The sequence below is a fragment of the Aspergillus eucalypticola genome (assembly GCF_003184535.1).
Source record: "Aspergillus eucalypticola CBS 122712 chromosome Unknown BO83scaffold_5, whole genome shotgun sequence".
NCBI lineage: Eukaryota > Fungi > Ascomycota > Eurotiomycetes > Eurotiales > Aspergillaceae > Aspergillus > Aspergillus eucalypticola.
In genome coordinates this window covers 1,234,152-1,261,710 of record NW_020290279.1, presented here as the reverse complement: position 1 = coordinate 1,261,710, position 27,559 = coordinate 1,234,152, and the positions used below count along the sequence as shown (strand labels likewise).

The 27,559-nt window shown below is 51.4% G+C and overlaps 11 protein-coding genes and 3 non-coding genes across 14 annotated transcripts; 11 read left to right on the top strand and 3 right to left on the bottom strand.

Annotated features, from left to right (window-relative positions):
• Positions 1–63: 63 nt before the first annotated feature.
• BO83DRAFT_376109 (mitochondrial 54S ribosomal protein uL22m) lies at positions 64–1,454 on the bottom strand. The gene is made up of 2 exons (XM_025530632.1): positions 1,387–1,454; positions 64–1,311 (listed from the first exon to the last, which is right to left on the bottom strand). The coding sequence occupies exons 1-2, from the start codon at positions 1,424–1,426 to the stop codon at positions 278–280; spliced, it is 1,074 nt and encodes a 357-aa protein (XP_025391325.1). The 5' UTR covers positions 1,427–1,454; the 3' UTR covers positions 64–277.
• Positions 1,455–2,214: 760 nt separating this feature from the next.
• Positions 2,215–2,287, top strand: BO83DRAFT_t86. The gene has a single exon. It is a non-coding gene; the product is annotated as a tRNA-Thr (tRNA).
• Positions 2,288–3,274: 987 nt separating this feature from the next.
• On the top strand, positions 3,275–5,494 carry BO83DRAFT_396574 (uncharacterized protein; the record flags this gene model as incomplete). Its single annotated transcript, XM_025533143.1, has 2 exons — positions 3,275–3,283; positions 5,210–5,494. 2 exons carry the CDS (start codon positions 3,275–3,277, stop codon positions 5,492–5,494), a joined length of 294 nt encoding a protein of 97 aa, XP_025391324.1.
• Positions 4,060–4,132, top strand: BO83DRAFT_t87. Its single transcript has one exon. It is a non-coding gene; the product is annotated as a tRNA-Thr (tRNA).
• On the top strand, positions 4,207–4,279 carry BO83DRAFT_t88. The gene has a single exon. It is a non-coding gene; the product is annotated as a tRNA-Thr (tRNA).
• A 667-nt stretch (positions 5,495–6,161) lies between the features above and the next one.
• BO83DRAFT_306546 (U6 snRNP complex subunit PRP24) lies at positions 6,162–10,241 on the top strand (the record flags this gene model as incomplete). The annotated part of the gene is made up of 4 exons (XM_025527300.1): positions 6,162–8,735; positions 8,790–9,017; positions 9,072–9,428; positions 9,489–10,241. The coding sequence occupies 4 exons, from the start codon at positions 6,162–6,164 to the stop codon at positions 10,239–10,241; spliced, it is 3,912 nt and encodes a 1,303-aa protein (XP_025391323.1).
• Positions 10,242–11,739: 1,498 nt separating this feature from the next.
• Positions 11,740–12,614, top strand: BO83DRAFT_306825 (uncharacterized protein; the record flags this gene model as incomplete). Its single annotated transcript, XM_025527312.1, has 4 exons — positions 11,740–11,839; positions 11,965–12,026; positions 12,093–12,383; positions 12,438–12,614. 4 exons carry the CDS (start codon positions 11,740–11,742, stop codon positions 12,612–12,614), a joined length of 630 nt encoding a protein of 209 aa, XP_025391322.1.
• Positions 12,615–13,348: 734 nt separating this feature from the next.
• BO83DRAFT_204803 (phytanoyl-CoA dioxygenase family protein) lies at positions 13,349–14,531 on the top strand. The gene is made up of 2 exons (XM_025526667.1): positions 13,349–14,047; positions 14,150–14,531. The coding sequence occupies exons 1-2, from the start codon at positions 13,468–13,470 to the stop codon at positions 14,428–14,430; spliced, it is 861 nt and encodes a 286-aa protein (XP_025391321.1). The 5' UTR covers positions 13,349–13,467; the 3' UTR covers positions 14,431–14,531.
• Positions 14,532–14,533: 2 nt separating this feature from the next.
• BO83DRAFT_376104 (snoRNA-binding rRNA-processing protein UTP15) lies at positions 14,534–16,362 on the bottom strand. Its single transcript, XM_025530631.1, has one exon. It carries the CDS (start codon positions 16,256–16,258, stop codon positions 14,633–14,635), a length of 1,626 nt encoding a protein of 541 aa, XP_025391320.1. The 5' UTR covers positions 16,259–16,362; the 3' UTR covers positions 14,534–14,632.
• A 1,151-nt stretch (positions 16,363–17,513) lies between these two features.
• BO83DRAFT_204794 (uncharacterized protein) lies at positions 17,514–18,184 on the top strand. The gene has a single exon (XM_025526666.1). It carries the CDS (start codon positions 17,732–17,734, stop codon positions 18,077–18,079), a length of 348 nt encoding a protein of 115 aa, XP_025391319.1. The 5' UTR covers positions 17,514–17,731; the 3' UTR covers positions 18,080–18,184.
• A 950-nt stretch (positions 18,185–19,134) lies between these two features.
• BO83DRAFT_415059 (uncharacterized protein) lies at positions 19,135–22,004 on the top strand. The gene is made up of 2 exons (XM_025534612.1): positions 19,135–19,592; positions 19,652–22,004. The coding sequence occupies exons 1-2, from the start codon at positions 19,348–19,350 to the stop codon at positions 21,813–21,815; spliced, it is 2,409 nt and encodes an 802-aa protein (XP_025391318.1). The 5' UTR covers positions 19,135–19,347; the 3' UTR covers positions 21,816–22,004.
• A 579-nt stretch (positions 22,005–22,583) lies between these two features.
• On the top strand, positions 22,584–23,069 carry BO83DRAFT_415058 (uncharacterized protein; the record flags this gene model as incomplete). The annotated part of the gene is made up of 1 exon (XM_025534611.1): positions 22,584–23,069. The coding sequence occupies exon 1, from the start codon at positions 22,731–22,733 to the stop codon at positions 23,067–23,069; it is 339 nt and encodes a 112-aa protein (XP_025391317.1). The 5' UTR covers positions 22,584–22,730.
• A 635-nt stretch (positions 23,070–23,704) lies between these two features.
• Positions 23,705–24,899, bottom strand: BO83DRAFT_332635 (uncharacterized protein). The gene is made up of 2 exons (XM_025528303.1): positions 24,662–24,899; positions 23,705–24,601 (listed from the first exon to the last, which is right to left on the bottom strand). The coding sequence occupies exons 1-2, from the start codon at positions 24,821–24,823 to the stop codon at positions 23,765–23,767; spliced, it is 999 nt and encodes a 332-aa protein (XP_025391316.1). The 5' UTR covers positions 24,824–24,899; the 3' UTR covers positions 23,705–23,764.
• Positions 24,900–26,037: 1,138 nt separating this feature from the next.
• BO83DRAFT_376100 (short-chain dehydrogenase) lies at positions 26,038–26,871 on the top strand. Its single transcript, XM_025530630.1, has one exon. The coding sequence runs from the start codon at positions 26,082–26,084 to the stop codon at positions 26,856–26,858; it is 777 nt and encodes a 258-aa protein (XP_025391315.1). The 5' UTR covers positions 26,038–26,081; the 3' UTR covers positions 26,859–26,871.
• Positions 26,872–27,559: the final 688 nt, after the last annotated feature.

The window sequence follows — 27,559 nt, the reverse complement described above, 5'->3', positions numbered from 1 at the left end:
GTCTAGACATGTCATAGTTGGTGTTGCATATAGAGAAAAAGAAACTAAGAAGTATATAGATGATAGATATTGTATTGTACATTGATTCTTGGATCGAAGCAACCCTCATCATACACGCACGTTAGGATAGAGACACGGGGGGGAAGGTAACCAAGAAAAAGAGGTTTTTAAAACACATGCTGAGAAAATCCACCAGAGAGGAATAAAGTGCTTCTTAACGGTCTAGGAATATTGAGCAGAAAAAAACAACGCCGAAAACGTATAATCGAAACATTGATCACCAGCTGTAGAACTGGTTCTGTGCCGTGATCTTGCGGTCCGGCAGCGGCGTCCAGAGCTTAGCCTTACGCTTGCGCAGCTCCTCGGCCTCCCGGTTCTGCCATTGACGGATACGCGTCTGCTCCTCCTTCAGCACCACCGACAGAGAGGTGTACGGCGGACGCATGAGATTGATGTTGCCACGCGCGCGGTGGTCGTAGTCGTAACCGTACGGGCCACGGTTAACCCACGCTTGGTCGATGTAAATGGAGGTAGGGTCGTTGATGGTCTTGCGCTCTCCGTTCTTGAGAGTGATGGTGACGGGCTTCTGGTTGGCGGTCTTGCCCTCGACGGCTCCCAGACCCATACCGGAACGCACCACGGCGACGTTCTTAGCATGCTCGAGGTGCTCGAGAACCTCCTTGGCGGCCTTCTTCTTGCTCAGACGCATCTGCAGCATGGCATCGTCGATGTTCTTGCCAGCGATTTGACGAGCAAGAGGACCCAGCTTCTTGACGGAGGTCTTGAACCAATGGGACTTGGAGAGGGACTCACGCTCCGTCCGCATGATCAGCTCGGTGGGCGAGATGCGGCCACGACGACGGATCTCGCGAGCAACCATCTTTTGTTCCCAGCGCGTGCGCGCCTTGGGGTTCGGGTCCAGCACTGCCTGCATCGTCTCCCGGTTTCGTCGGTCAACGGCATAGTCGATCTCTTCCTGGCCCTCCTCGGTGGCACCTGCTTGCTTGCGAGCTGCGGGCGTACGGCCGGAGGCCACCAGTTTGGGGCTGGCTTCATCCTCTGCGAAGATAGAGTCGGCGCTCAGGGAACCCTCGCGTTTGGCGGGAGCGGTGGTGCGGCGAGCTTTGGGCTTGGCGGCGCCGGGCTTGCCGCCGAAGAAGAAGTTCTTGATCGAAGACAAGGTGGAGGACTTCGATTCGGACTCGGACTTGTCATTGGGGCCGTTGGGGCCGTCTTCGGAGGCTTGACGAGGAACAGTGTAGGCCAGTGTGCGGCGAGGGACGTAGGTCAGGCCGGTCCGGGCTGAAGAGACTGCAGGGAAGACGTGAGGATGAGAGGGGCCACAATTGGGAAGAAAATAGGGTTATGTGTCTTGCGAGTACTTACTGGACCGGATCAGCTGCCCATACTGGGGGACAGCACCCATTGAGGCCATGACGGACGATGAATCTGGAGGTGATAGCACGGGGTCCGGAGATCAGAGGGAAAAAAGTGTCGGGATGAAGACTGGGCCTTGGCGGTGCGTCTCGGGTCTGTCTGGTCCGCCGGATGCTTCTGCCTTAACACCTGATATTTCCGGTGTCAAGATTCCAAGCCGCAAGGCAAGCACTAGTCTAATTGTGGAAGGGTCAGCCGCGGCTGGATCATGTGGCTTTGGCTGGAAAGGGAACCCCGGTCCTGCCAATCACGGCGTAAGACCATCTGTACGATGACCTCATACCCCGGAAGGGTGTGGTGGCCTCGGCCTAAACCGCCTTGCCCGTTCGGGTAGCAGCCGGCCAGGCCCTCCCATTGAGGAGGTGTACTACATGCATCCATCCATGCCTGCTGAGAACAAAGTTTAGACTTGGCCATGCATCCTCCAGGGCTCGGATCGCGCCTGAGTGTCTGGGTCCTCCAGCCACTGGCCATTTATAGTTACCCGTCTCCCGAGCTAAATCACTGGCCGGTTACACAGCACGAAAGATCGATCAAAGTCGAGATTCCCTGCTTTTGCAGATGGGATCCAGCCGCAAAGCTGCTGGAGAATGCAGACTGCTAGGACTGGTATCACTTGACATGCGTTCATGGTCTATCAGCTTAGTGGTAATCCCCCTGTTCTCTCAATGCAAAGTTGGTGATTGATGCCCGTCTTTTCACCTTTCATAGAATCAGCATTATTCATTTCTTGTTGTATCCATTGTATCACAGCCGAAAATTCCTACACAACAACCAGCTTCTATGGCTCAGTTGGTAGAGCGCATGACTAGTAATCATGAGGTCCGCGGTTCGAATCCGCGTGGAAGCATTTTTTGCCCTTCCGATTTTTGCCCAGGCATATCGTTATCAGCCCGTCTTTTGACAGTGGTACCGGTGATGAAGGTAACATTTGCCAGTTAAAGTAAATTAAGTGGTTGTTGGTCGGCTACCCTGTGGAGTGAGCCGCCAGTATCCAAGATATCCCAGGCCTTGTGATCAACCAGCAATGAGCTTCTATACGGGTTGTAAGTTAGGGTATAGGAATTGGGTTGGAGATCCATGGATCTTTTGGATACTTTGTTCTTATTTGTGGCCCACTTGCCCACCCCCTACCGTTCCTAGGGCTTTTCATGACTTTGTATGGGGTGTTTCTGATTGTTGGCACTCGGCAGACCTTGGTGCGGGTAGACACCGTGCGCCAGCCTCGAGAGGTAGACAAGAAGCCCTTAAGACTTCTCTTTTTCATCCGAGGCCTCGAGATGGGGCATTGTCTCGGTGACTCTCTTGTATGTCTCGATAATCGGTTACTGCCATAAGTCTTACTTTCAGTCATCGCTATATATTAGCGGCGCCGAACTAATTCCGTAATGGTGGGCAGCGGATAGTAACACGGCAGGTGCTAGGGAGGTGGCGCTGGACCAATTGGCGATACAAATTGGGATATTTGGGCTAGATAATGGGCTTCGTGGATGGTTAGTCACCGTGTATGAGTCAGTGTCAACGCGGGGTAATTGGCTCGAGGAAAGCCTGCTGTGTATGTTCAGGCTCATCCAAGTAAGGGTGCTATCCGAGCAGTGGGTGGGGAAGTGCGAGGTTAGATTAGGATTGCAGAAAGTGGCTGGCTGTGCTCCCTGTACGTGTGTGGGGGTAATGGCTGCGAGGATCTGAGGTAGAGGTGCTGTATGGAAGGTTGGTTTGGGCTGGGCATACACATGGCGTGGGTACTGCTGCGTCGCACGATATTGGCGGAGTTCTTGTTATTTGTGATAATGGTGAATACCGATCGTGAAGTATCATATTGAGGGAGGTGGGGGCAATGGCCTTGGTGAGACTTCCATGGACTTCTGTTAGAGGTACTTTCCTGCTGAACTGTCAGCAACATACCCTGCAGGAAGATGTCTCCGTTGGTGGTCTATATGCTACCGCCGGTGTTCTTTGATACCTCACCTTCCACGGGTGCCTGTTGTGTGACACATGCTAGGTGACCTCTCTCGTGCGTTCGCATGGTAACAGCGGAGACACTGACCGTGCATTGACTATTACTGCTTCAGTGATACTATTTTCAATTCTGTTCTCGGCCAGGCTCCTGTAGTATGCTGACGGTGTGGGTATGATCCTCTGCTGGCATTGTAGGTTTTGTATTGGGTGGATGGGTTCTCGGGGTTTGCATTATGATGAGCGCGGTGGTGGGCTCAGCTGGTATCTGTTGGCTTCAATCTCATCAAATAACACGTTGTGGTAGTTGCTATAGGTGATACTGGTATTATTAGTTGGCCTGTGTGGGTGGTCAACATCATGATGGCACGGTGTCCGATAGTATATATAGTGTGCACGGAAAGCTGGCGAATGTAGCGGCAAAACATCTGCAAGATTGACAAGCTTTAGGCAAAAGAATATAGACAGTATGGTGGATAGAAAGGGAATAAGAACTCTTGCAGTACTACTCAATATGCTTAAACGTGTCTCAAGAGGTGTTTGCATAGTAGTAATGATAGCAACAATAACGTATCTTTCTGGAAGGCGCGGACCGTCCAATTCCAGGGCAGCGGGTGTTTAGCATAGGAACAAGTAGCATAAGATGCAAGTTATTCACATCAACCAGCTTCTATGGCTCAGTTGGTAGAGCGCATGACTAGTAATCATGAGGTCCGCGGTTCGAATCCGCGTGGAAGCAATTTTTTGCCTTATGCAGTACCTACAAATATGGGAACTAAAGCTTGTGATATGAGCAAGCATATCAACCAATCAGCTTCTATGGCTCAGTTGGTAGAGCGCATGACTAGTAATCATGAGGTCCGCGGTTCGAATCCGCGTGGAAGCATTTTTTGCTCTTTCGTCATTCCGTGACATCGTCAAGCCTCCACAGCCCGCAGAACCAATCAAGCGGTGGGATTGTTGGCCGAGTGCATCACTAGTCGAGATGAAATCCTCGGGTCGAGTCCGAGTGTGAGCCTGCATCGCTAGCCTTGTAGAGGTGTAGGGGGGGTTGTTGAGCCGGGGCAGTAGATAGGTAACAAGCAACTCATCTATGACTGACTGTCTGGGAAGGTTGTAAACAACCCTCGTCACATTTTTTCCCTTCTCAGCTTCACATGTACACAGCCCAGTTACTAGCAATTGGGGAAGAACAGTACAGGGCAGTAACAAATAATAGTAGTTAGAGTAGGGGTAGGTTATAACTAAGGAGAAACACCGAGGTCGTTGGCGGGGAAAAAGCAGGAACCTCCCCTCCCCGTGCACCCTTTTCTTTTTCACGATGACGATGACGATATTCCAGGCACTTGCATGGGTGGTTAGCAGCTAACTAGCTGGATCGTCACAGCTCTGGATCGTTTCAGATGGTGGGTGAGAGTATTTTCTTATTTGCTTTTTTTTGTCTGCTAGTATTGTTAATTTTCCAAGTCCGAAGTGGAGGGTAGCTAGGTAAGTAGGTAGATAGATAGAGAGATGATATAGGGTGTAGTTGTCTTTCTGGTGATTGATTGATTGTTAGTTAATATTAATTATCTGAACCATTAACCTCTCTGCTGTCTGCTCAGCTTTTCTCATGCCGAGCTCAACTCCCATCTCCACCGCGTCGATCCACTGCTCTCTTCTCATCGGCCTCACATATCTTTTCCTCACTCTGGTCTTTTCCGTTCTCCTCCCTCCTCCCTTTTCTTCCCTCTTTTCCCATCCTCTGCCATCCAGGGACTTCCCGTGCGTGTTTGTTCCCACGTTTCTATTATTCTTTTTGCCCTGTATGCTTCAGCCTTCCTGCCCCCCCTCCATCGACCCATTTTCTCCTCCCTTTCCCCCATCCGTTCCCGCCGAGAACTTCTCCGCTGACCAGCCCGTCCAGGTTCGCTATCGCTCGGACCAGGAGAGCTTAAGCCTTAAGCCTTGGGAGTCCGTCGGTCCCTCCACGCAGAAGTGTCTCGTTCTCGTTCTCCCTCCGTCCGCGCCTCACTTTAGCAGCGTTTCGCAAGCGCCCAACTCGTCAAGCTCTCTTCTACCTGCAGAGAACTACCGAAAGGGCCGGAAACCAGCAAAATAGAAAATAACATACAACAAGATCAAGAGAAACGGAAGAGGAAATAACTAACTAACAACAACAACGATAATTCACCACATCGTCAATTGTTTGGTTTTTCCCTTTTTATTTTCCTTTAGATCCACACCTTTTTTTCCCTTTCTGATTTTCTTTTCTTTTTCCTTCTTCTTCTTCCCTTCTTCTCTGAATCTCTTTTCCACTTGTCATACTATCCTCACTTCCAGACTTTTTATTGTCTTTGTTTTCCTTCGGGACTAATTCCCTATCCACTCCATCATTTCTACTGTCAAACTCCGGCCACCCCTCCACCCTCTCAGGACCAGGACAAGGACAAGGAACGGCCAAATCCTGGACAGTTAACCTTCGCCCGGTCATAAGGTCTGGACAAGACAGGCTGTTGAACCGGTGCAGGAATGGACTCGTTGATGAGGCGTCTTGCGGTGGTTCTTTTAATCTAGGTTTCCCTTATTTTCTTGCCTTATTTACTTGACATCCTTTCCTTTTACCCTTTTGATTCTCTGCCTGAGGTCCTTAAACTTCCCTTCGGCTCTGCTACTTACGTCAGCACCAGTCTCGCTGGCGCTTTGACTCTTTCCTCTATCCATCAGCTTTGGCATTTGCCGTTCCCTGGTCCTTCTTCCCTCCCCCGCCAGTCCGGCCACCAGTCTTGATGATGGACATCAATTCACTCCTTTCGCCCCAGGATGCCAATTCACAGTCCGGGCGCTCACCCCCCTCGGCGGGTTCTTCCTCCGTCCCCAATAATTCCTCTTCCTCTGCCCCGACCTCTGCTCCTCATCCGAAGCCCTTGCGAAAGAGTCGCCCCGGCTCGACCAAGCAAGGCATGACTTCCTCGCCGCTTGCGCAGCATGTCTATGCCCCATCCCACCTGCCTGAACCTTCGCCGCCCGCCATAAGTCCCAAGGTCGGTCCTAGCGTGGGAGGTGGGAATGGTACTCCCCCAGCGGCTGACCTCCCTCCCCCAAGACAACCGTCTACCCCCGGCATGGACACCCTGGCCGACCTGGCATCAATGCAGCATCATCAACCGCCGCGATCCAATGCCCCTATCCTGCGCAGCACCGAGGCCTACGAGCACCAGCTGTCCCCTTCCACCATGTACCCCCACGTCAACCCAATCTCTCATAACACTCCTACCCCGCGCTCCTCGTTTGATATCGCAATGTCGGATGGTCCGCGCGAAAGCGCCCGTCGAAGCTATATGGATACCTCCTTGGTCCCCAACGCCCAGCGACAGGCGACGGAACTGTTCGCTCAGATTCAGGAAAACCCTCAGTCCTACGACGCGCATGTTCGCTTCGTTCGCCTTTTGCACGCTGGCTTCGTTAACCACGTTTACCCTCCGAATAACCCCGATATCCATGGCGACCCCCGGAAGTACGATCTGCTTAAAGACATGCGGACGGCTCGAGAGGAGATGGACAAACTGTTCGCCATGGGTGAAGATCTCTGGGCGGAGTGGATTCAGGATGAAAGCATGCTGGCACAATCGGTGGAAGAGCGCATCGCAGTGATGGAGCTCTGTCAGCGTTCGATCGAGGAAGAATACGGTAGCACCAAGCTGTGGGGCATCTACGGCGAGTGGCTCCTGTATCTCTACAACTCGGCCAACGGCGACGCCAGTCAAAGCCAGTGGACCGAGGAAGACCGCATGGTCGGTCGCGAAGTCTTTTCTTGGCAGTCCGTCCTCGACGTGTGGCAACGAGGTGCCGAATCTACGCGGTGGAGAATCCACGACAGCCATCTGGTCTGGGATCGATTCCTTGACTTGCTCGTGCAAGATCTCTCTCGCAACCCATCACAGGACAAGATCAACCATGTGCGAGGGTTTTTCGACCTCCGCCTCGCGACTCCCCATGCCACCTGGGATCAGACCTTCCAGTTATTTTCCGGGTTCATCTCGACGTATTATAACGCAAACTACGAGAATATCATGGCAGAAATGGCCGGGAAATATTCTACGGCAAGCAAGGAGACGTACTCCGCCCGCGAAGACTTCGAGATCCGGTTGCGCAACGCGGCCGAGGCGGGCGACATGGGACAGGAATGGGTTGTGTTCACCGAATATCTCGAATGGGAGCTCAATCGCAACCGTCGCAAGCGGCACACAAATTTCGACCTAGTTAATGCAGTATACCAGCGCGCCGTGCTGCGCTTTCCGACCGATGCGAACATGTGGGAAGATTTCATCATGTTCCTGATCGACGAATCCATGCACGGTAATACGAATACCACGACGATTTCCACACTCGACCGTGCGACCCGGCACTGCCCCTGCTCCGGCAGCCTCTGGTCACAGTACCTGCTCAGTTCCGAGCGGGAAGGCCAGTCGTTTTCCAAGATCGCGGATATCAAGCACAAGGCCACCAGTACGGGTCTGCTGGACGCGGGCGGCATGGAGGAAGTGCTCAAAGTGCATACAGCATGGTGTAGCTACCTTCGTCGACGGGCTTTCCTGTCCGATTCCACCGACGAAGACATTGACGTGGCAGAAGTTGGTATCCGGTCTGCTATCGAAAGCGTCCAGGAACTGGGCGAGAAGAAGTATGGCCGCAACTACCAGGGCGACCCATTGTTCCGGTTGGAGCGCATCTATATTCGTTATCTTAGCGAGAGTGGCAGTTGGGACAGCGCGCGGGAGACTTTCAAGGGTCTCGTGGGACGTCGTGGCAATAGCTACGAGTTCTGGCTGACTTACTATGAGTGGGAGCTGATCTCCTGGAGTAAGTTTGTTCAGAACGAGACTACGATCGATGCCGCCCGGCGCACTCCGAACCCCAGCTACGCCACTGCAGTGCTGAAGCAGGCGATCAAGCGAACCGACCTCGATTGGCCCGAGAAGATCATGCAGACCTACATTGCGCACTGCGAGGACTACGAGGACTCGGATGAGCTGCAGCTGGCGATTTTGGAGACGCGCAAAGCGATGAGAGCCGTGACTGCCCGCCGCGAGCGCGACGCAAGGGAGCTGGCCGCGCGGCAGGCTGAACAAGCTGCCGTGGTGGAACAAGCCACCCCGCAGGCGGAAAAGCGCAAACGGGAGGAGGAGACGGGCATGAACGGACTCCCTGCCAAAAGAGCTCGTGCAGAGGAGGCCGAAGTATCGGTTCCCGTGGCCGCCGAGCCGGTCGCTCTTCGTCGTGATCGTGAGAATGCCACGATCGTCGTTAAGAATCTGCCCCATGGCATCACCGAACACAAAGTCCGGCAGTTCTTCCGCCATGTGAGTTGCCCCTTACTGAGTGCGTTGAGATTGTAGTAGCTAACTGAGTTATAGTGTGGTACGATAAATAGTGCTAAATTGCTGTCCAGTGATGACGGCAAGTCCGAGACAGCCATTATCGAGTTCAACTCCAAAGATGAGGCCGTTGTCGCGCAGACGCGTGATCAGAAGATCATTGATGAGCATACGATTGAGGTTCAGTTTGGATCGGGTTCTACGGTGTTTGTGACCAACTTCCCAGCGACAGCTGATGAACAATACATTCGCGACCTGTTCCGTGAGGTGACTTCCCCCCGGTGTTTCACTGATCCAAACGTTGGCTAACCGACTCTGTAGCACGGCGAGATTATCGATATCCGCTTCCCGTCCCTCAAGTATAACACGCACCGGCGATTCTGCTACGTGCAGTTCAAGACGGCCGGAGAGGCTTATAGCGCCACGCAGTTAGACGGGGCGACGGTCGGCAATGGCCTGCACCTGGTTGCCAAGATCTCGGACCCGACTCGCCGACAGGACCGCCAGGGCCCCATGTACGAGGGACGCGAGATTCATGTGTCAAACCTCGACTGGAAAGCCAGTGAGCAGGATGTGGAGGAGCTATTCCTACGGTTTGGAACTGTGGAGCTGGTGCGCATCCCGCGCAAGGTGGACGGCGGCAGCAAGGGCTTCTGCTACGTGGTCTTCTCGTCTAAGGTATGTGTTCCGAAGGATGGCGCCAATGCGCGAGACTTTTTGAGCTAATGCATCTTGCAGGAGGAAGCCGAGGCGTCGTTAGTGATGCACGAGCAGCAGTTCCGCTCGCGCCCGCTTCATGTGAAGCTGTCCACCCCGCAAGGGGCCAAACGAAGCGCGACAACCATTCTGTCTCGCGTTGGGACCCGGTCCCCATCGGTCGAGGTCAACGGGGCCAAGCGTGAGGCGAGCGAGGAGGTGCCAAACAGTGAACGGCAAGCACGCACGCTGGGCCTGATGAATGTCCCGGACACGGTGAATGATGCGCGGATCCGAGCACTCGTCGAGCCGTATGGCAAGCTGATCAAGATTGTACTGCGGCCTGATCACCAGGGAGCGATTGTTGAGTTTGCGGACGTACATGAAGCCGGCAAAGCGTCCCTGGAGTTGGAAGGGCAGGAAATTACCCCCGGGCGCAAACTGCACATTGGCACGGTACCGGAGATGATGAAGCAATCGGCGGAGAAGAAGAGCAGCAACGGACCCAGCCAAGGTAGCAGCGGCAGCAGCAAGGCCAAAGAGAAGCCCAGTGGACTCTTCCCCGTCGCGAAGCCGATCAAGCGCCCGCCGCAGCCAGGCGCGCGCGGCGGCAAGCGCGGCGGGCTGGGAGTGAAACGGGCGACGGCGACGAGCACGGCGAACGGGCAGACGACGACCACGACGACCACGAAGACGACGATGACGACCGACAGCGCCGCCCCGAGCGAGGGGCAGAGCACGAAAAAGAGCAATGAAGACTTCCGAGCGATGATCCAGCGGAGTCGAGCGGGTTGAGGGAGGGCGCGGCGCACAGGATGGCATGGCGGGAACCGGCGTTACCTCTCCGCTTGCTAATGACGACTACTACTCTTACTACTCTTGCTAAACTTTTGCTAAGATTTCGACTTGGCGTGATGTGAATTTGACCTTCTACCGGCCAGTGCTGATGTTGAGAAGTTCTTGCTGATGCGTTTGCATTTGCCGCTTTGTGTATTATCATATAGCCTTAACCCTGCCGCCGGCTGAAGTTGAATGTAGATTATTATTATTCCCTTTATTGTTATTGCTTTCCTTGTGAATGATACCGTTGTAGATGTGGGTAACCACTTTACGGTAAGGTAATTCCAAATACCATGTATAGATCGATAGGAATCATCCTATAGTAAAGCTGATCTGTCAATCACCAATCATTCCGAGAATCCTGGCAGATGGAAACAGCACGTGGACCGACCAGGTTGTGAAGGAAGCAAGCAAGTCAACCGGTCGGGGAGTTGCAGGAATTCCTCAGGAGTAGAGAGAGATCAGTTGATGTAACCACTAACTAGTATAGTTAGTAGTTAACTAAACTAATGAGAGGTAACTATAGGTCAATGTGACCCGCAGCAACACCGATGAAGACTCAATTCCTGGTAAACAAGCTCTCTGGTGACCCGGTGGATGGCCGGGCCCCTTGCTTCCGAAGTTGGCATGACTGATACCTATCTAACATAGTAAAGAGCATAGAAGCCGGGCAGCAGCTGCAGTGCAACGTTCGGGAACCGGTTGGTAGACACTTTTCAAACTTCAAAGCAGTTCATCCCCGCCATGGGAAGGAGGGCGCTTTGACCGAAAGGATCGACAGTCACTCGGTGGTAGGAATGTTTTATTCGTCTGTTGTGTCCGCTGATGGCTGAGGGAAATACCGGTGGAGAATGGTGATGGACTGAAGTATCATGCCAGATGGAGAGGGTTCACTAACTAACTATCCTCCCTCCCTTTCCTCATTCAAACATGCGAACCATGAGGACATGACCAGGTCAGTCTTGTCATACATTAATTACTCTTCCTTACCCCCCTCCTCCTTCTCGGTCCTTTTCACGATGCTGAGGTATTTCTTATGAAGTGGGAGGTCCTCGAGGTCGAGAGTAGAGATGTTTATCACTTTCCCTTGATGATGATAATACTGAATGGACTGATTTGATGCTTTCGGGGATAAGCTCCCGAGCGCAACTGTCATTGTCACCACCTGACCAGTCCTGCTTGTTTCTGCCTTCAATCCGGCTTTTTAGACCACCTCTTTTCTCCTCTTCTCCTCTTGATTCCCCTGATTCTTTTCTTCTTCTTCTTCTTCTCTTTATCCCGGTCGGGATTCTCATTTCTTCCCTCCCTATAAAATTATCACTTTTATTCATTCTTTTTCTCCCTTCTTCCCCCCTTGGTTCCCCTTTCACCGCCCATCCCCCATCTACTCGTCTGCACGGCCTCTGCTGCTTGTTGTCGTCATCGCTACTGGCCGCTCGCTTCCCCCGCCGTGATGGATTTCCATCTGGTGCCTCGAGGGGAAGACCGTAATTATACTGGGTTCCTCACCAAAACCATTGTCTATACGGCCTCGCTGATTGTATTTCTGGCCTGTAAGTCATGTGGCACTCGTCCGATTCGCTGGCTATGGAGCTAGCAATTAGTAGCTCCAGCTCTCCTGCCATCGATGCAATTCGTGCATGCGCACACGACACAACTAACAAGTCTCTCCACACAGCCTTTGGTCTCACCGTAGCCTCCATCGTCGTTCCAAAATGGGTCACCTATACGGATAAAGATGTTGGTTATGCCGTCCCTTTCCAACTGTGCCCGATCGGCCACTAACAAGAATCGACAACTATACAGCCCAAATGGCGTTACACCTACGGCCTCCACCGTCGCTGCTCCCATGTAACCGGCTTATGCGAGACTTTCCCCCAAAATGATGAATGCCACGGCGACAACCGCTACTTCTGCTCCATGTGGCGCTCCGTCGGGTTTCTGATGTCGTTTGCCATCGTGTTGGAGGGAATGACCGTGGTCGCGTATTTGATTGTCTTGTCTGGGGGGAAGCGTCTGCGCGAGTCGGGGTGGAAGATCGTTAGTTTGTTGATTATTCTGTCGGCGGCGGTGCAGGCAGCTAGCATGTCGCTTGTGGTGAGTTCCCCGGTGATGATTTAATTTGCTTAGTGGCATGCTAAGAAGGGATAGGCATATCTCGTCGATAATGAAGACCGGTTTGCTAGTGGATGGGTATTGGATGAGTCGTGGATCTTCTGCACCGTGAGTTGGTGTGTGAGTCTATTTGTCGCCGGGGTGTTGATCCTGGCGGGTACTACGCTGCCGTCGGAGGGTGGTTATGAGTTGATCCCGGATCAGATCAACTGATTGAGCTCGAGCTCGAGCTCATGGAACTAAAGATGGATGCAACACTATAATGAGGGATATGATTTGATTGGTAATGAGTGGCGTTGGTGGATGATTGCAGTATGCTTTTTCAGCCTGATGTTATTGTTATTGGTATTTTGAAAATGGTGTAGTTAGCTGGTATAGTTAACGTGATATAATCAAGAAAATATGATGATACTATTGTGTATTACCACCTTTTCCCTTCTGTCACCTACTCATATCTGTGTTTTGGTTCAGATACACTTGCAGAGAGCCAGAGCCATCAAGGTAGCTATGCATGCTTTAGTAGCTGATTATCACATATATCCGCATTACTTTTTGCTGGCCTACTGGTGTAAAATTATCCGCGTTGATGGACTAGAACCTGTGTGTTGTACGAGATATAGCTGCTTTAGTTTGATGAGTGTGGTGTACATGTGGTTGTGTAACTGTTTGCTGTTCCCTTTGCTTTTATCAGAGTGGTGATCAGGATGCTGTGTAGTGATCAACCTTATACTCCATAGTTATGGAGATGTAGGCACTTTTACTCTACATTACTTCTCTTATACGCACACTTACTGTACCATTTTCTCCCATCACTCAGTTCATCAGCTGACCCAACCCCAGATACTTAGTAACTAACTAGTAACAGAGATAACCCCCGCCCACCGATAAGCCGATAAGTAACTCAAGTCCCTGCATATAAAAAGCCCATGCACCAACTTGACACCGACCCCACCCACCTATTTTCCTTCCCCCACACCCACAACCAACTAACCAACAACATCCTCACATTTCACATACACTCACCTAAACCACCAAATTCACCACCACAACCACAACCACCACAACCATGCCCGGCCTCACCCCCGCCCAACTCGAGGCCTTTAACACCACCGGCTACCTTATAATCCCCGACTACCTCACCCCCAGCGAAATCTCCGCCTGCCTAACCGAAACCAACAACCTCCTGACAACCTTCCCACTAGACACCCACCCCCTCACCCAATTCACCACCGGCGACACCTCCTCCCCAACAGACAAACACGTCGGCGACACCTACTTCCTCGAAAGCGGGGACAAAATCCGCTTCTTCTTCGAGCCCTCCGCCATCAACCCAGCCACCTCCACCCTGCTCAAGCCCAAACACCTCGCGGTGAACAAAATCGGACATAGTTTGCACACGCTCTCCGAACCCTTCAAGTCCATCACACTTTCGCAACGCAACGCAGATATCGCCCGATCCCTGGGCTTCAAAGACCCAAGGGTATTGCAAAGCATGGTGATTTGCAAGCAGCCGGGGATTGGAGGGGCGGTGCCCCCGCACCGTGATAGCGAGTTCTTGTATACGGATCCGCCGAGTGCGGTTGGGTGGTGGATTGCGTTGCAGGATGCTGGGAAGGGGAATGCGAGTTTGGGGATGGTGAGGGGGAGTCATAGACGGGGGGATGGCGGGGTGGGGAGGAGGTTTGTTAGGGTTTATAATGAAAATGGGGAGGTGGATGGGACGGGGTTTGTGGAGAATGCCGAGGGAGGGAGGTTTCCTAAAGGGTTGGAGATTGATGATGATGATAAGGTTGAAGGGGGTGAAGGGGAGGAGGAGGAGGTCGAGGTGGTGGATGTTAAGGCGGGGTCGTTGGTGTTGATTCATGGTAATGTGTTGCATAAGAGTGAGAGGAATACGGGGGATAAGAGTCGGTTTGCTTATACATTTCATGTTATTGAGGGGGCGGAGGGATGGGAGTATGATGGGAGGAATTGGTTGCAGCCGACTGGGGAGGGATTTTCGAGGTTGTATGATGATCATTCTACCTAGTAGTAGTAGTAGTAGTAGTAGTAGTAGTAGTAGTTATCTACTGGATGTAGGGGTGTATAGAAGAGGGTTAAAGGAAGTTATGCATGTATGTATCATCTATGTAGCCACCAAACTCCATCCAGGTATCCAATAGTAGTAACTATAGTACTATAACGGTCATGCTTTTTGTATCTGTTTTATTTTTTTGTTTTTTGGCCTCTGCTCACGCAGCAAGCATCTCCAACATTCCCTTCGTCTGGTACGCTTGATGCGCCATCTCCACCTCGTCGCGCACTCGTCGGTGCAAGCGCTCCACCATCTTGTCGATTTGCGCCGACTGGCCCAGGTTGCCCGAGTAGATGTCCAGTACGTTCATCGCCACCTCCACGCTCAGCTGCACCAGTCGCGGCTCCGTGATGTTCTTATGCACCCATTGCAGTACTGGCTGCAGCGTCACCTCGTCGCGGTTCTGCAGGGACGCCCGCAGCGCGGACCGATGCCGCAGCGCCGTCAATAGCGTCAATTGTGCCGTCTTGTCGTTCGATCGCAGCACCTGGTCCAGGGCTGCAGAGTACTTCGCCTTGCGCAGGTCGAGTTCCCACGGTTGCTCCTTCTTCCGCTTCTTGAGGTCCCGCCCCTCGATCACAATGTCCACGCCCTCGCCGACAAAGTCCTGTCCGCGCAGGCGCTTCTCCCACCCGGATCCGCGCTGCTTCTTCTGCTTGGCTGCCTTCCGGTCGTGCTCCTCCAGCTTGCCCTCCAGCAGCGCCTGCATCTCCTTGCGACGCTCGCGCTCGCGGATCTTTTGCTGTCCGGACAGCCGGGTCTTGATCGACAGGAGACCGGACTGCATACCGACGGCAATGTGCTTGTCCTCCTGGGCGAGGCCCGATGTGATCGCGCGCAGTGAGAGAATGGGGGACGGGTACTTGGAGCCCGAGACCATGTTCCAGCCGGTCGTTTCGAATACCTTCATGTGGCCGTCCAGCGCACCGGAGAGCAGGCGCTCGCCGTTCGACGCCAGCGCCAGCGACGTGACGGTCTTTTGGTGGCTCTGAATCATGTGCAGGGGCTTGCCGGCCACGATATCCAGCACCGCGATCTTGTTGTCGGCCGCCGCAAGCACCGTGGTGCCCGTGGGCATGGGCAGCACCGTCTCGATGGCTGCGCCCATCTTGAATGTCATTGCGGACCGGTTTTCGACACGGGGATCCCACAGTCGCACGGTCCGGTCGTAACTACCGGAGACCACCAGGCCGGAGGAGGCCAGAGACCCCGGCATGAATGCACCGCTGCGCACGTAATCGGTATGGCCAGTGAAGACCTTCTGGCTGTTCTCGCTGGGCAAATCCCACAGGCGTACCGTCCGGTCGTCACTGGCGGTCATGACGCATGTAGGGTCGCTGGGGGAGAATTTCGTGACCCAGACGGGCTGCTTGTGATCCTTCCATGTCTTCAAGATAGCACGGGAGCTCACGTCGAACACCTGCACCGTACCAGAGTCATCACCGACGGCGATGACTCGCCCGTCGGGACGGACATCTGTACCTCGTACCGTATCATCGAAGCGGGTGATTGTGCGGAGGAGTTTGCGAGTGCGGATGGAGTAGATCTGGACGCGGGCGCCGGTGGTCACAGTGAACACATCGGGGGGTTGGGTGAGGGAGGGGAAGGCGGAGGCAGAGGAGGGAGCGGAAGGTTGCGTGATGAGGTTGACGGGGCCATTGGCAGGCGAGGGGATGAGGAGAGGATTTTTGAAAGTCTTCCAATATTGTTGCTCCGGCGTCAAACGAGTCGAGGGCAGCGCCGGCAGCTTAACCTGCTGCAAAGGGAGGACGGGGGCAGCCATGGCTGCGATTGCCCAGGTTGGGATAGATTAATAGGAAGTAGAATGTAAGACTGCCGAATTGTATTAGAGAGAGAGAGGGAGAGATCAGCCAGCAGCCTGCGCTTTGGACGTTGTCGGCGTCGTCAAAGTGGTTCGGGGAAATTTTTTGGACGGAGCCTCTATCGCATCGGGAAAAGTCTATCGGCGCCCGATTAGGTTTAGCGCGAGATACTGCTATAGTCCATTTGGAGTTGATCCCATCAGCAAATTATATCCATCAGGAAGAACCTTGTGAGTTTTGCCCTTATGAGATTTAAAAATTGGGATATACTGTCATGCATTGTGGCTTTGAGTAGCTCTTACTCATGAGTAGTGTGCTTTCTCAGGTGTTCACGATGGGTATTCCATGAGATAGTTCTCGATATTGTGAGAAAAATTCTGTTACTAGTATTAGTTGATAGACCCTGGTAGTCACTGATCTCCGATCATTATGAAGATAGAGTCCAGAGGAAAGTTGTATTGAGGTATATGTGGTTGAGTGCTGACAACCGAAAGTGACTTGTAGGATAGCATTTGACAGAAGCATTTTTAAGGACTCTTAGAAGACCGGAAACCATACTTATGAAGAGCAATTGTCTCAATTGCAAAATAGTTATATATATCTAGATATATAAAAGTCAATTAATTATGCAATCAAAAAGTCACCAGGATCTTTCTTTCTGCTCACTTTTTGGTGAAGATGAATGGGGAAGACAGAAGTACCTCGCGGCTGGTCTGTCCGGGCCGTAGCTTCCCTGACACTAACAACAGCATATCTACTATTGACAACGGAGGCAGCCACACAAATGTTCATATCATCAAATCCACACAGACAACACATAGGACTATCTCCTCTCTTCTTCTCTTACTGCCATTATCCCCGTATCCATCATTGGACAGCAATCAGCAAACGTCCAGACCGCATTCAAAGGCCCAGGCCCATCTCACCGCCGAACGCCAAACCACGTCATGAATCAAGTGCTGAAACTACTGCAAAGCTGGTCCAAGTCAGTATCTGACAATGCGCTTACTATAGTTCCATTACCATTGCGGACCGGTAGCTCCTATCTCTTCTATCTAGATTCTAGTCACCGTCTGCTCCACAGTTATGCGTGTTGACCAACACAGACCCAAGCATTGGACAACTTGGATTCGGGGTCTTGAACAGCCTCAACAGCCTCATCAACGCCTTACCAAAAATGATATTCGCCTCACAACACAGTCAAGTGTAACAAGATGTGACGATGTCTCCGACCTCATGCCCACCAATCTGAGGCCCACTTGAGCACCGACATCTATGCTGTCACCATCAGACAATGGTAGCTTAGATTAGCCAAGGACCATTGTGGAGTGAGACATCGACCGTTTTGATTCTGATCGGGCAGGATTGGAGTTATACTTGGGTATACAGAATGGATCCTGCTATGGATCAGTTGTGGGGAGCTTGATCTACGTATGTGCCTGGCCGAACTTTTCCCGTCTACAGGGCGATTGCCCGGTTTGGGGAAAAAGCATGGAGACCATGCCATATCGTATTGCTCCATCGCAAGCTTCCAGTTGCGGCAGATGTCTACTCGAGTGGGGTTTGTCCTTGTTTTCTCGTTCCTTGATTTTTCCAGGCGCTTCATCTTTTTGACTTTACACGGAAGCCCAGACACCCGCTATTGGCCAGCTTGCCAGGCACCCGGGACACCGTGGGAAGCGTCCGACCCATCCTTATTCGTGCCCGGCCGTGCAGAGCCGATCAGCCACACCCCAGCTGCCGCTGCCGATCGTCTTGCGGAATGCCACAGGCTACAATAACCACTAACCAGTTAACCGCCTGTGTTCCACGTGGGTGCGACTCCAAGGTTAGTCTAGACCAGGAGTCAGCGGGCCCGCGAATTCAATTGACTCTCTCCGAGACGGAAGACGGAGTAGACATCTGCCAGCTTCACGGCCTGACGGGTTCCTGGTGGAACAATGGCACGACTAGAACTTTTCGAGAGCGCCTTACCAGATTGCTTCGCCCCGTCATGACATCAGCCTACGAAGCTCAATCTCGCTTGTGGTGTTTCTATGAATCAAGCCTAATTTAGTGGCTGGGATAAGCTGAAGCCGATGCAGCGCACAGGCAGCAGAATTGTATACTATTGACACCCTGCATTGTAGGCGTATTCGACGAATCTTTGGGACTGACGTATGCAATGGCGTCGCAGAAGCTGCAGCGACAGCACAAGGAGTGGAGGCAGACACTGTAACGGAGCTGCCGCTCCAACTAGCAGGGCGGCCGCAGCGTCGGATGATTTACTGTCCATCTCCACTGACACCGCAAGCATCATCCCTCGTGCGATAGCCTCGTCTGATGCGGTCGAGTACGGTCATGTTTGGTGTCGTTTGAACGGTTGAAAGACAGCTCTACTCATGGAAGGAGAGAGCGAGAAAGGGAACCGTGGCATTTTCAGGCCCATCCAGGTGCGTGTGCAGCATCTTTTGTCTTGTATACTCGTCTCATGTTAGAAATCCGTGGCTGGAAGTTATCCTACAACCCGGCCTCCACATGGGGGCCCAGATCCCTAAGGTTGTCACCTTGTGACTCCTGGGATCCGCCACCAGCTCCACCAACCAATCAGAACAAACAACGCGGGTAATCTAACGAGAATTACTGGTATTGATCTGTATGAAATCAAGCAGGAAAGCGCGATCGGGCCAATCAGAGCCCCACTCCCAGCCACATCACCCGCCCAACCTCCCCTTTTACGGCCGGCCCCACCCGTTTTCGCCACCCAATCAGTGCGCGCATAGCTTATCGATAAGCCGAGATCCTCCAGCTCCCAGAACTATGCCCGTCCTCCCTCCCTTTCTCCCCTCCCTGCACTCTTTTCTGCAAAACAACTTCACGCGAAACGAACTGGTCTCTCGTTACTATTACTGCTCTACCTTGCTGCTCCACATTTGAAAAACAAAACCATCCAACCAACGCTCATCTGTCTTTCGTTACTCTCCTTCACGCTCTCCATCAATCCACCCCTACCGAACTGCGTCTTGTCACTCCTTCATTATATTCCTCCCTAGGATAGTCTAGCAACATAATGGACGCCAGAGTCCCCAAGCGGGGCTTAACGTCAATGGCTCACGCTGCTCATGCAGCGGGCATCTTTGCGGATATGTCCGTGGATGGCCCAATTATTGGCACGTTGGTGGTCGTCGCCGACCGCGCCAAAAACCTCCCAAACAGAAAAACAATGGGCAAGCAGAACCCGTACTGTGCTGCGCGCCTTGGAAAAGAAGCAAAAAAGACTGGTACAGACCTGCGAGGTGGTCAAACTCCCAAATGGTATGTATCTTGCCACCATCTGAACTTGGACGTCATTTAGACGAAGCTAACTGACGTAGGGATGATGAACTTCGCTTCAACGTACACGAATCTCCAGACTACTACAGATTGAAAGTTTCTGTTTTCAACGATGAGAAAAAGACCGACCTCATTGGAGAAACATGGGTCGATCTGAGTGATCTGATTATTCCGGGCGGCAGTCAAAACGACCACTGGCATCCCTTGCAATACCGTGGAAAATACGCTGGCGAAGTCCGGCTTGAAATGACCTACTATGATACACGACCCGAAGATGAAGCGGTGATCGAAAGAAGAACGCACGCATCTGACAAGGTCCACCCTAGGAAGATTGCATCCTTCAGCTCAGGTCCCGCGGCGCCTAGCCCTGGTACCCTCTCTGGTCCCAGGCAGTTGAAAGATGTCAAAAGACGGCCACTCCCTTCGGATCCTCGCCCGAGATCTTCGGCGCAATCAAGCACATCGAGCAGCTCACCGGTACGTGCAAATGAGAGCACGAACCCGGCTCCAACCCTCCACCACCACAGTCACAGCCATCATCAAGACCTCAGACAGCCAAGAGTGGATAACAGCAGCTCTGGAATGAGTGATAGCACCACCTCGCTCCCTACATACAACCATAGAGAATACGCAAGCCCGCAACGACTGGAAAGTAACAGTATGGTCGTTGCCAATCCCACGGGATCCTACCACACGAATCCTTGTCCCTATCCTATTAATCCGTCAGACAGCGGTTCAGGTGCCACACATAGCACGACTTCATTGACAACTTATCAGAATCATGAATACTCAAGGCCTCATGTTGAGCATAGCAACCCACCGATGAGCGACAGCTCCAGCTTGCTTCCACTCCTTCCAAACCCTCACCGAGTTGAGTACGCTAGCCAGGCACCGCCTCACAGTAGCAGCAACTCACTCGTCGGCAATGCCACGAGCTCGTACAATACAAGTTCATGTCCGTCTTATCATGCGGAGTACACAAAAATACCAGATAGCAGTTCGTTTGCCTCGACGAACTCGAGTGCACAACAGCCGGCCTACGGGCATTATCGTGAATATGCACAGATTGGATATACGCCCCCACTTCTCACCGACAGTCAGCCTTCTTCCCTGTCATACGCGATGATGCAACCCCGTGTTGAGGATGAAGAAGAAGACGGACTTCCACCCCCTCCACCCGCTCATCGCTCAGGACTGGTTCCCTCCAACCAACCAGTGCCAGTGGCGCCGAACCCTGCCCCTCAGGCGTACACGCAACCTGCCCCTCAGACGTACATGCAACCGGCTCCTCAGGCGTACACACAACCAGCTCCTCTGCCGCAGGTTACCATGCCCGAGCCGATGGAAAAGCCTTCATCGGACAACAGTCTGCATACGACCCCGTCGTGGGATCCCAATTGGGATTATCCCAGAGGCAGACGTCAGGAAACTGCCGTGGCCACAGCAAACGCTGTGCCAGCAAGTCTAGTTCCTGGATTTGATCCGGTAGTTGCAGCAGCCGAATCGGATCGTGCGGCGTATGAGCGAGAAGTCAGACGAAGGAGCGGTAATTTCGATGAAAATCCGCTGCAAATGGTTCATCAGCCAGTTGATAACAGGAGACATTCTCGTGGTCTCTATGACGAGAATCCTCTGAAGAAACCTGTCGATACTCGGTCTCTTGTGAGCCGAACTTCGACAGCTCCCAATAATCAGCTTGTCCCTAGAAGAAAATCAGTCAGCCCCCGACCCCCATCGATGAGGAGCCGAGAGGTGTCTCCTGTTCCGTTTTCTCCCGATTCCTATCTGCCTGAAGCGGCGCGAGAGCCAGCAGCGCGAGAGTCAGGCCCCATTATCGGGGATGATGGTCGGGAAATTGATCCTTCTGACCATTTGCCTACAAATACCTGGGCCCCAGAGCCCGAACGAAAAACCAAAAAGCCGGGAGTTGTTGTTCGTTTCCGCAGCCCCGTTCATCGAGACAGTCCTCCCAAGGACTACGGACATCGCAAGTCCATGTCCGAAGCATACTCTAATTCTCCCTCACGGCTATATGCCTCGGCAAACAACCCCCCTATACCATCTAAGGTGCCTGTTGGGTTACCAACAAAAAGTTATGGAAACATTGATCAAAGCTACGATGCTCTGAGCCGAGAGCTCAATACGATAGATATTGGAGGATCTGGTCGAGGCATGAAAAGATATGCCCTTAGTTACGTGTCTTAGATAGATACTTTGTTCACCTTGCGTTATGGACAGCGATGTGCTGCATTTTTTCTTCTTCCTCTAGATAGGATGTTTTCGTTTCTTCTTGTCTCTGGCAGGTTCAAGTGTTTGCTTTAGATAGCTTCTTTCCATGTTGTTTCTTTCGGTTTAAGTAGGTTTTCATTCTTATGTCAGATAGCTAGCTATCTTTATGATACCAATGTTATTCATCAAAAGTCTCTACACAGTGTCTGAAGGAAGCGATATGCGAACATTGGTAGTAACGAATCAGCTTATAGAATAAGTCTGCGAACAGCCAGGCCTAGTGTCTTCATATGAACAACTGGTACAGTAGACTCCCCTAACGTGGAGTAGACCTACGGATAATCAATAAACAACCACAACATAGTTCAAAAATGACCTCACTTACTACACACCGTACACGCGATTGACCCCCCTCTTGAGCCCAATACCTACGCAAAACAAGCAACACACCTGGACGAAAGCAATTCTAGAACCCCAATGGAAGAATCGAAGGGCCAAGACCCGCAATGAATGAGACCATCACGAACCAATAAGGAAAGAAAGCATGATTCAGATTGACTTCATAATGAACCATTGATTGACATTGAACCCGTGCGGAGACACACCCATACATCTTCTCTTATTTGTTTGGTGGGGACGACTTACTGTTATGGGGGGGAAGGGGATGACATCACATTTGTTGCCACTGGGGGAGGTTATAAGTATCCCTTCTTCGTTCGAGGACAATGCCTATTGTTTGATTATATTTTGCAGAGTATAACTATTGGTCTATTGTCAATTGTCAATTGATTAAGACTTTCTCTGATTATACTCGGAAACGATCTATACTCTCACCGAAAACAACCACACCACCACCACCACCACAACACCACACAACAACAAAAAAACAGAATGTCCTACCGCACCACATCCAGCTCCTCCTCCGCCTACTCTTCTTACTCCTCATCCACCTCTAACGACAACAACAACAACAACCCCCGAACTGAATCGACCGGCCACCGCTACGCCACCACCTCACACACCGACCCCACTGGCGCTACTACCGTCCGCACCGGATACCAGAATCTAGGCGAGGAGCCCGTTTTCGAAGAGCGGAGATTTGATTCAGCGGGTCGGGAGGCCGCGTTGTTGGATACGCAGGGTGGAATGGGTGCTGCGGGGGGAACTAGGGCTATTAGGGAGTTGGATGAGGATGCTGATGAGGGGGAGTGGGAGGATGGGACTTATTAAGTACTGATTTATGGGGGGTTTGGTGGAGGGGATGATGTGGTATATGTGTTCTTTGATTTGATGATGATGATGGTAATGTTAATGAAATGTGATCATATGAATAGCCCGAAATATAGAGTAGCATGATTGTATATACGTAGTGATTGTGGATTGCTGGAAATTGTTGATTATGGGTTATACCGTATCCAGCTGTCTAAAGCCAGGCGTGGATGTCTGGTGGGCCTTTGTTTAGGTTGTCGTTTAAATTGGGCATCTGGATCGGTTGGTTAGCATGATAACTTTGATTTGAATGGGGTTGTACTTGGTAAATAAACCCATTGTGAATGTCACAGAGAGAGGGAGAATGTTCGTAAGATACAGGTTAGGGAGCTCAATGATGATGGGAATGGTAAGAACTTATAAGAAGTATCTAAGCTACAATGTAGTCTCACTTTTGCTAGTGCCTGCTTGCTTCTTCGGGCTGCGGAAGACGGATCGCATCGCAGTGCTTTTGTGAAGAGAATGGTACCTTTGTACAGCGATGAGAACCGAACTGTAATTCAATGAGAGTTAAAGAATGAATATAAAAATTAGAAATGCAATAGTATTTAGATTATGTATCATCTTGATCTATCAACAAAAAAAGAGATGTTCTGGCTGAGTCCGACATAAAGGCTTCTGGAATGATCGTGCCGTGGTACACCGTATCAAGTAATCTATTCCAGCCACGCCTCGATAGCAAATCGCAGGTTCTCCTGCAACCACTCCTCATCTCCTGTGGTCTCGCCTTCAAAGCCATGACCCCCTGGTCGCAGTGCCAAAACAATCTTATCCCCTCCCGGCTTCCCATCCATCACTTTCCTTGCCTTGTCCACGAAGGCTTGACTAACCTCCAAAGGTACGACGTCATCTTCCAGGCCATGTCGGATAGAGATACCTCCACGGGGGAACTTGACGTCCGGCTCATCCAGCCGTTCCATAGGGTGTCGCAATGCCCGCCGGGGGTCTTTCTCAGTTCCACGTTCGTAGACTTCATAGAGGCGTGCAACCTCAATAATGGCAAGCGTTAAAGTCAATCGCACAGGCGACGTAATCGATGATTCGACTACTCCCTTTTCACTATCTCTGATCGCTTCATCGACAACACGCTTTGCCTCTTCCAGAGACAGACCGCTCAAACGAGGTGGGTCCTTCCGTACGGAAACATCCTCGACAGGAGCACTGAGAAAGCAAGGAAAGCTTGCTGTTGCAGCCCGGATCTCCTCTGGGTGCGCCAGGGCGTGACAGATGCTGAGTGTGCCCCCGGCGGATTCACCGGCAGTAATGATGCGATCCAGGTCGAGTTCTGTTGGATTAGTCTGGGAGGAGAGAAGTTCCGCCACTGCGGGCGAATGCAGCCAGATCCAGAAATCCTCAATGTCGTCGAAAAGGTCGAGGGTGGTAACCTCGGGAAGGAGGCGGTAGTTCGGAGATACAATCACCGCATTGTGTTGTTTCGCGATGTCGAAGAGGTATTGGGGGAACCATTCAAAGAAGAGCGCATCTCCGGTTACCTACTGCAGGTTAGTATCGTACGTATTGATGGTGCTTGGTCTAGTGAGTGAGCCACTTACGAAACCCCCGCCATGGAAATGGATGATAACTGGCCGCTTGCCGGTGTAGTTTGACTGGGGGATGATGAAATCGGCGCGGATGTTGTGATCGCCGACTGTTTTATAGTTGGTTTGGACCAAGTCAAAGCCGGCCAATCTCTTCTGCGCCAAGGGTGACTGCATTTTGTCAGGATTTCAAGTCAAAATTGTTATTGTATAATTGAGAGGATAATGAAGTACACAGAAGCATCATTCTGGCAGGAAACTGGCCCAATTTATGGTCTGTTCAAGATCACCTTGTTTGACTGGCCATGTCGGAGATGGCACAGATCAGCCGCTCTTCATGACAAATATGTGTCTTGGTTTGCCCTGTTTGTTGGAGGGGATCCTGGCATGTGATTGGCTATCTAGTTGATATGGGGTGCTTGTTTGCATGGATAACCCCAGAAGCAAACATCTTACAAGTCTCATTTTTGCGCCCAGATCCTCGGATTTGACAATGAGACCGTGATTTCTACTCCGGATCGGAAGTAAGCACTAATCTGACAGGTGGATTATTTCGCACATCGCTGCTACTTCTACACCAATAAGCAAAGGAGATAATGATCGGAGACCGGGCGCACTCGGGTTTGATAGTGAGACCGAAGCTGGAGTCTTGCTCTACCTCTGTTCTCGTGATAAGGAAATTACTCAGTGCAAGGGGGTTTGCTTATAGTTTATCTGACAGGTTGCCTCTTGTCCAGCTCTAGTATTACTAAAGGGAATAGGTACGTGGAGACTCGCAATAGATGTATACAAAACCTGATAGTACTGAATAAACTTATCCGCATGTAATACCAAACTTTGGAAGAAAAAACCTAATAATCTCTGATATGATCTTGATTACTCCAATATCTCCCAGAATTTACCCTAAAAGTTGATGAATTAGCACTAGGATCCCTCTAAAACTGCCTGCAAGTGTATAACCTCAGGAAGACAATTTGATCTGACTGTTATAAAAGAGCACTTCAATATATAAAATAGGTAGAGTATCAATTCTTATTGGCAGGATGATTCGACCGAGTTATTTGCTAGTAGGTATTCGACTAACTTACCGCTGAACAAACGCCCACCAGCAGCACCGGGACAAAGTATTCATGCCTAGGGTGTATTTCCACTGACTTATGTCTGCCAAGTCCTTCACCAGTTCCCACTCCAATGAATTTACAGCTAAGTGATCTCCTGCTTACGTCTGCTACCCCCAAAGAAAGGTGTTAACGATCGGAGACTGGGTGTGTGGGGATGAGATTCCTCCCCACGTGCTGACGCGGACTTAAGCGGACTTAAGTGGACACACACTAATATTTGACATCATGAGCTGTACTGCAATAGATATAATTGAGTTTTCCCATGGAACACAAAATCCGTTCTTCCCATCTTCAAAACTCCTCAACCAGACAAAATGTCCTCCAGTAGCTACAACTACAACAAACTCGCGGGCAAGCATGTCCTGATCTTCGGAGGCACCTCCGGCATAGGCCTGGGAGTGGCCAAACTATCACTAGCTGCATCAGCCAGAGTCACCGTGTCTTCATCCTCAAGCAAACGCATTGAATCCACCATCCAAGATCTCAGGACAGAATTTCCAAGTGGCCAGATCCAAGGACACGTCTGCGATCTTTCCAAAGACACGATCGAAGAAGACCTCGAGGCGCTTTTCCAAAAAACCAACCAAGTTGACCACATTGTATTCACCGCGACCGATGCACCAGCCATCATGCCCGTGCAGGAAATTACTCGGGAGAAGCTCATCGCTGCCGGTCAAGTGCGCTTTTTCGCGGCCGTACTCGTTGCCAAGATCGGCTCTCGGTACCTCTCCCCGGGTCCCGAGTCATCAATTACCTTGACGACGGGGACCAATTGGGAACGCCCGATGGCCAATTGGACGGCGGTAGCTGGATACTTGGGTGGTACTTGCAGTGTTGCACGTAATCTGGCGGTGGATTTGAAGCCTATACGTGTCAACGCTGTGAGTCCTGGACTGGTGAAAACTCCGCTATGGAACGATCTGTTGAATGAAGAGGAGCAAGACAATCTATGCCAATTTGCCGCAGCGAAAAATCCGACGGGAAGGGTCGGTCTACCGGAAGAAGTGGCAGAGGCTTACATATATTTGATGAAGGATGTGAACGTCACTGGACGGATAGTGAGCTCGGATTCGGGTGCTTTGCTTGTGTGAAGGCATTGGTAGCATTTGCCTTGAAGAAGAATCTGAACAGCAATTTATTTTGGCATAGAATTCTACAGCTTGCTTCAGAGGACTTTGCAGACATACTGTCTGAAGCCCTTATACCGATTGGTTTAACAAATAGGGTGGTCATGTAACTGCTCGCTAATACCAGTATCTCGGTGCCTTCATATTAATTCCCAGTGACGTAGTACCCAGACCAAGAACATTATAAATACAGATGAGCTAGGCCTTAATCAACACGCTCATAAATCTCTCCTCAGCACCTAAGCGGCCTCATCAATCTAGGCACCTAACTGAACAGCACTACTTGGACCCAGGGCGCAGACACGCAAAGTCCAAGGCCAAGAAAAAAAAAAAAAAAAAAAAGCCAACTGTCCAATAACCACCAACGAGCTATAACCGAGATTTGAAGTGTAGTACGAATTAGGCACACATGGTCGATTTGACCCTTATATACTATCCGAGATTACATTCCAGACTAGAAGCCGCCGCCTCATTGATCTCAAATCTAGACACGACCCTGGTTGAATTGGGATCATACACGTCCACATGCACATTACCTCATTATCCGAACGGCTGTGTCACTGTGTCACTTTTGGATGGTGTTTCAGTCGTTTAATTCTCTCTTGTGCGCGTATTTACCCCTACACTGCCCCGTCCGTCATGATAGCCGGGTTTGCAATCCCCCA